The sequence below is a fragment of the Gymnoscopelus microlampas genome (genome assembly GCF_963454915.1).
Source record: "Gymnoscopelus microlampas genome assembly, chromosome: 21".
Lineage (NCBI taxonomy): Eukaryota > Metazoa > Chordata > Actinopteri > Myctophiformes > Myctophidae > Gymnoscopelus > Gymnoscopelus microlampas.
This window is the reverse complement of record NC_139958.1, coordinates 7,073,631-7,081,130: the sequence shown is the minus strand read 5'-3', so window position 1 is coordinate 7,081,130 and position 7,500 is coordinate 7,073,631. Positions and strand designations below refer to the sequence as shown.

At 42.9% G+C, this 7,500-nt stretch overlaps 1 protein-coding gene across 1 annotated transcript in view; it reads left to right on the top strand.

Annotated features, from left to right (window-relative positions):
• The window catches only part of itga1 (integrin, alpha 1), a 99,046-nt gene that overhangs the window by 79,110 nt on the left and 12,436 nt on the right, over nt 1-7,500 (top strand). Inside the window, exons 14-17 of the mRNA XM_084047070.1 lie at nt 2,769-2,912; nt 3,094-3,345; nt 3,887-4,017; nt 7,487-7,496. Coding sequence (XP_083903196.1) covers nt 2,769-2,912; nt 3,094-3,345; nt 3,887-4,017; nt 7,487-7,496 — 537 coding nt within the window. The remainder of the gene's footprint in view (nt 1-2,768; nt 2,913-3,093; nt 3,346-3,886; nt 4,018-7,486; nt 7,497-7,500) is intronic.

Sequence of the window (7,500 nt, the reverse complement as noted above, 5' to 3'; positions counted from 1 at the left end):
TCAAATAGGGTTGAGTAATTCAGGTTGAGTAACGTCATTAGCTATTCCATATAATGATGTCATCATGCAATGATATCACAACATCATTATTACATCAGATGTAATTGTCCTTTTAAATGTCGTTATTGTAGTTTCTAACACAACACCATTCATCAACATCTGGGAATAAATTGCCCTGCCTTCTAACACCCTTTCTGTAAATTATTTGCACTGATTCACAGTGGTGCTGGTGTGTGAAATGTTTCACTGGACGATACATCTGAAAGGACATGTTAATTACAGCCCAGCTGCTGTGGTACTCGGACACAAGGTGTACTCATTTGAAGGAAACTATCAGAAGAAGAGCAGTGTTCAGATGGAAGTCAACATCTTTAACACAGTGTCTCTGCGCTGGAGGAAGTTGTCCCCATGGACAAATGGAAGAGGAGAAGGTCCCCCTGATGTTCCCTCCAGGCGCCGGGGCCACACAGCTGTACTTATAGCAGAGTGCGTCTACATCTGGGGAGGGTATCCTCACTGCAACCTGCTCTATGGATTTGATGTCGACTCCCACAGATGGTTCAAGCCCGGGATTTCTGGAACCGTTCCAGAGGCGAGGCTCTACCACACAGCCTGTGTCTTGGAGAAGGTCATGTATATCTATGGAGGATCCGTCAAGCGCACTGGATACTCTAATGACATGTACAAGTTGGACACCACCACAATGGTCTGGGCTTTAAAGGAGAATTCCGGTCATTTTAAGTGTTATGTTTGATGTGTGTCAAATCACTTACCAACGTAGAAATGAAAATCGCGTTACTCGACAGATCCCCCTGTCAACCCCCACCGTTGGCATGATACTCCTATCGTGGATAGCCCAAATTCGCCTATTTTAACAAATGCAAAGTCTGTTTTTTTGCTTCTAGTACTCATTGTTGAGTCCCATGATAATGTAACAGGCGCTAAAACTCCCGACAAGCTAACGGCTAATAACAGAACGAGCTAATGCTGGTTGCTGGTTTCTCTCCCGACCTGGCAACCTGGGGCTGCCATGCAGAGAGATAAGCAGCCCCAGCGTTAGCTCGTTCTGTTATTAGCCGTTAGCTTGTCGGGAGTTTTAGCGCCTGTTACGTTATCATGGGACTCCACAATGAGTACTAGGAGAAAAAAACAGACTTTACATTTGTTAAAATAGGCGAATTTGGGCTATCCACGATAGGAGTATCATGGCAACGGTGGGGGTTGACAGGGGGATCTGTCGAGTAACGCGATTTTCATTTCTACGTTGGTAAGTGATTTGACACACATCAAACATAACACTTAAAATGACCGGAATTCTCCTTTAATTAACACCAGAGGAACTCCACCACCTGTTTCAGATTGTTACTCTGCCACCATCATCGGGACAAAGATGTTTGTATTTGGGGGCTATGGGGACCAGGAGGTCTACTACAACATCAGAGTGTTTGATACAGAGACCAACAACTGGCTGAACACACCTCCTGCACAGCCTCTCCCAGAAAGACGCTGGGGTCATTCAGCCTTTGCCTACAATGGAGAGCTGTACATATATGGTGGCTACAACCGGGAATGCTTAAATGATATGTGGAAATTCAGCCCAGTGACCTTCACCTGGAATAAGGTTGAACTCAAGGGAAACGCCCCTTCTCAGATGTATTGTGGTGCATGTTGCATGGTGGGAGATCGTATCATACTCTTTGGAGACAAATTAAACAATCAAGTCTCTGATGATCTGTTCATCTTAGATTTAAGTCCAACACTGAAGACATTATGCAAGCTAGTAGTTATTCAGTACGGTGTGGAGCAGTCAGAACTCCCTCACAACATCAGGTGGGAACTGGCAGCCATAACTAAAAACCACTAGAAAGGTTCACATGCTCAGTGGAGCGCACATCTCTGCCAGGAAGTGTAACCAGTCTGGAGTTTGACTCTGTAATAGAGTGTCTTTATGTGAAAGAACAGCTACTGATTAGGAACATTGTTTGCACCTGTGCTGATTGCCCTCTCCTGATTGGCTTAAATTGTGTCACCTACCTGAAAATGTACTATATTCTGTTTACTAAAGAGCTGGAGAGACCTCTGTGACCGAACAAACGCTCTGTAGCAATGATTACTATCAGAATATACTACTTTAACCTTTTTAACAAAAACAAAAATAATTTTACCAAAGAATATCACTTTAACACACATGTAGAAAAGTAGTGAGGTACAGTAGCGTTATATTAGAGATGCTTTGTTGATGTCTCTGTTGGCAGATGATCTTGTGACTTTTGTAGATTGGCTCCTACTTTGGCAGTGTGCTGCAGACAGTGGATGTGGACATAGGGCATTAGGGACTTAGGCCTGTCACGATTATGACATTTTTACGTGTGACGATTGATTGTCACTCAAACAATTGCGATTAACGTTTTAGTTGCGTTTCTGTTGAACATTATTGGAACATTATGAATAGAAATTACATTTCTGTTTTAGGCTTTTATAGCCTTCGTAAACAAAAGTCGTACAGGGCAGATATGATAAATAACACATATTTAATTACTTCATACTAAATAGACATTAATAGTGGAAATAGCCGATCTACAAGCTACAGGTCTACTACAAGGGTTCAAGTGGTTACGGTAAAACGCACAAAGATTTGGCGGACCCCCTGTAGTAGCTCTGAGGACCCCCTAGGGGTCCCGGACCCCCTGTTGAAGACCCCTGGATTAGGCGATTTTATGATAATTGTGACAGGCCTACATGGACTCATACACAGATTCATTTTATAGATCGGCTCCTACTTTGGCAGCGTGCTACAGACAGTGGACGTGGACATGGACTCATACACAGATTTACTGCTGGTGGGATCGCCCATGTACATGGGCTCAGAACGAGACGAACAGGGACAAGTCTACGTCTACAAACTCAACGAGGTACGTGTGTGTGTGTGTGCGTGTGTGCGCGTGTGTGCGTGTGTGCGTGTGTGTGTGCGTGCGTGTGCGTGTGAGTCTGCGTGTGTGTGCATGCGCGCATGCTTGTGTGTGTCGGCATCTCCTTTCAATATTTTCTTTGGTTCATTTTTTATTTGGTTTAATTTTCTTTCCCATTTACCAGGAGGGCCAGTTTGAGCACCAGTTCACCCTAAAGCCTGTCAATCAATCCTGTTGCACCGCCCACTCCTCTAGTTGTACCAATAAGAATGAGCCGTGTGGCGCCCGCTTCGGTACGGCCATCGCCGCCGTAACCGATCTCAACCTCGACGGCTTTAACGACGTGGCGATCGGCGCGCCATTCGAGAACGACCACAGGGGGGCGGTCTACATCTACCATGGGTCAGAGAGGTCGCTCAAAGAGAAAGTTGTGCAGGTAAGACCGACGTATACATACAGGGCACATCAGTGACTACTGCTACATTTATAATGAATGTGTTGAGTTATATGATGTTGTTCTGTATACCCAGTGGTGGAAAAGGTACTCACTTTTTTCAGCACTTTATATTTGAAATCTGAACGTTTATGTAGATGTGCTGGTTGTAAATGTAACATTTTCAAAAAACAGGAACAAGTAGACTGTCATGGTATGACACATCGTGTTTCAGGGCTATCCCAGTAGGTGCGCAAAAGGACATTTCTCTACAAAATATGTATAAACAGACCATGTTATTGTGCATTCAATACTAAGCTATTAAAATATGTCATGTTATGTTTAAAGACAAATTGACGTTTTTGAAAATAATAAAAAAAGTTTTTTAAAGTTTTTAAAAACAAAAATATTGTTTAATCAAGCAACAATTTCGCGGACCCCCTGCAGTACATCCGTGGACCCCCTAGGGGTCGCGGACCCCCTGTTGAAGACCTCTGCTTTACACCACTGCATGGTGATCTGTATTTCTATCATGTTCTTTCAGCATATCCCAGCAGGAGGGGACGGAGAGAAGATGAAATTCTTTGGTCAGTCGATCCACGGCGTCATGGATCTAAACGGAGATGGAATCACTGATGTCACCATAGGAGGGCTAGGAGGGGCATCACTGTTCTGGTGAGGAATCTTTTAGCTTTTCTCTGTCGGACACACACACTCACTCCTAGTAATCCACTTGAAGCATTACAAGTTCTTTAATACTTGCATACCCTGAAGAAGGCAGTTACCTGCCAAAACGTTGGTTTCTTTTTACTCTGCGTCAAAAAAAAAAAGTATTGGCGCTTTGGCTACCAGTGTGTGCGGCCACCTTCTTGTATCTTGAAGACTTCTATTTAGATTATATAGACTAGAGCGGTGGTTCTCAAACTTTTTCATGTCAAGGACCCCCAAATTGACACTTAGTAGCCCACGGACCCCCATTTCAAAAGATATGCCAGGGACCCCCATAAGAGAAGATTTTTACGTCTCTCTAGCAGTGATTCTCAACCATTTTAATTTCAAGGACCCCCAGTTTGACATGCATTAGGGCTACGGACCCCCATTTAATGGCATTTATATCTCTGGGACCCCAGTTCATATTGTAAAATCAATGTTAATTTAACTCTGAGAGTGGTCCATTTGGTTCCATTTGTACACTCTCAGAGTTACAGACCCATATGGGTCCATTTGGTTCCTATCCATCATTTAGCTGGGGACCCCCTCAAGTACCCCTGGGGGTCCCCGGACCCCACTTTGAGAACCAATGGACTAGAGGTTTGGGCCGCTTTGCGGGCCTCACATCTATAGGCCCGATCGTATCACAGTCCATCAAAGTCCATATTTGGCCGTGGTAGCTGCATTGGAAAGTCCTTATGGTTATGACTGATCATGGTAATCGACTAATTGAATGATATAGATACTGCGGCCAGAAAGAAGGAAAGCTGCTGTGGCTAAAATGTTAAGATGTAGTAGGAAATGTAGTTTTATATTAACCGTACAATATGTAAGTACATTGAAGGCGGGGAAAGAAGCCTATATTATAGCCAGAGCTCTGATCAACAGTCTGTGGCAAGTTTCGGGGGAAAATGGAGTGATCGTTTGTTGAGCAACCCCGGACATATTTTGGAGGTCATTTCAATTAAAGTAGTAGGATTATTCTGCCGTGGGCCGGTCCCACTACAAGGACTTTGGTGTGTGCGTAGCAGCATTCTCGTTGCACAGAGGAAGCATTGATAAAACATATCCGCACCGCCGGACATAAATATGAATGACCAGAGGTGGGGGTATCAAAAGAAGAGGCGTGGATCCCACCCCCCCCCCCCCACCCCTGACATGGTCTCACATAACTCTTGTCATCTTTGTCCATTTTGGATTGTTGTAGTCCAGTTTATACAGCTGTATGTATGTCTCCCCTCTGGGCCGGCGGGAATCAAATCTATACCGGAGCCTAATGATGTCTCTGTTAAACCATTAAGACCGGGAACGCCATCTGTGACATTTTAAGATGTCTTTGGCTATTCAAAAAATAACAGATCTACAAGCTCATAGAGCGAAGTGCCACGTTATGAGCTTGTAGATCTGCTATTTTTGAAAAATCATGAACATTTGTGCAAATATTTGAATATATATATTTTTAAACGTGTTTTTTTATTACTCAAATCTTTGCTTCTGGGGGGTCCCTGGAACAACATATTTTGAGATGGGGGTCCGCGGCCAAATACATATAATGATGGGGGTCCTTGACATGAAAAAGTTAACCTAACCACTGATATAGAAACACAAGTTTCACAATATTACACAAGTTTCTATACGTTTTTCAGGATTTAGAAGACATTTTGTAGAATTCCTGAAGCAAAGATTTGAGTTACAAATGTTCAGCTTTAAAAAATATATACATTCAAACTAAAGATTTGCAAAAATGTTCACGACTTTTAAATAAAATAGCAGATCTACAAGCTATGAGCTTGTATATCTGCTTTTTTTTTAATAGCCAAAGAAATCTAAAAATGACACAGATGATGCGTTCCCGGTCTTAATAGGTTAAAAGCCCCCGATAAATACTCTTCACTGCTGGAGACCTTCTCTCACAGCTTGTAAGAGCTCGGCCCACACCATCATCACACAGCTTCTCAGAGCAGAGAGCTGACTTCTTCTCCCACACTGTTTCTACTGGCACCGCTTCAGCTGAGCCGTGTGAAAACTCCATTTCCCAAGAGGCTTAGTGTTTAAATATGGATTTGGCAGCAGGCAGCTGTTTCTTCCTGGACCGTGGGGGCTGTGGCTTGGAGAGCTTCCTGATTGGCTAGAGAGAGAGAGAGAGAGAGAGAGTTGGGGCCCACTGTCATTATCGAGATACATTCTTTCCTTATTCATAAGAGCATTTGGCAAACGTGCGTGTGCACGCACGCACGCGCACACACACACACACACACACACACACACACACACACACACACACACACACACACACACACGCGCACGCGCACACACACACACGTGCACGCACGCACGCACACACTCACACACGTTTGTTTTTTGATGTGAATACAACACTTTTATAAAAGCCTGAGTTATGCTCAGTACTTAGTGTGACGCGTTGTAATTACGGTATAAGTAGATCTATTTCCGCACGGATAAAAGCATCAGCCTGTATGATTGAGGCATCAACTATATAAATAGTTTGATGCAAAATATATTTTTTTTTACCATAAAACAATAATTTCTCTGGTGCGAAACCAGAACCAAAATTGTTCTCACATCATGTCAAACTTCTCAAATTCTACTATACGTGTGTCCTCTCAAGTATACACACACACGCACACACACACGCACACGCACACACACACACACACACACACACACGCACGCACACACACACACACACACACACACACACACACACACACACACACACACACACACTTACGAGCATGGAAGTACACACTTGTCCATTGCAACGCAGTCGTCTCGGAAAACATATGAAGTGTTGATTAGATAGAATCAACATAGGCTATTCGGTTATGGCATTGTCTATTTCTCGCTTTGAATGTTTTCAAAAACATTATTGAGAGTAGCCTATTGTTTATCTGTAAATGACATTTGTGTTTGTTTACATGGCTGCAGTGTTGGATATATGGCAAAAACCAAGCAGATTGATATTAGTATTTACCTACCTAAGGCCGATTCTACAAAATGTCTTCTAAATCCTAAGAGTTAAAAAAAAAAAGAACTACAGTATGTTGCTGTCAGTGGTTCTCAAACTTTTTCATGTCAAGGACCCCCAAATGATATGTATTTGGCCGTGGACCCCCATCTCAAAATATTTTGTTCTAGGGACCCCAAACAAAGATTTGAGTTACAAATGTGCGCTTCAAAAAATATATATATTCAAAGATTTACACACATTATCTCGAATTTTCTAAAATAGCCAAAGTGTAAAATAATTCTTTTTAGCTCAAATCAAAAAGTGACACAGATGCGTTCCAGGTCTTAATGGGTAAATTAGACAGCGGCCTATTATTGAGTTCAGACCGATGAATTCAGTGACCGACCAATCAGAAACAAGCGTTCAACCAAGCCGTGTAATAAATGTGTTCGATCTTCATAGGTCCAGAGATGTCG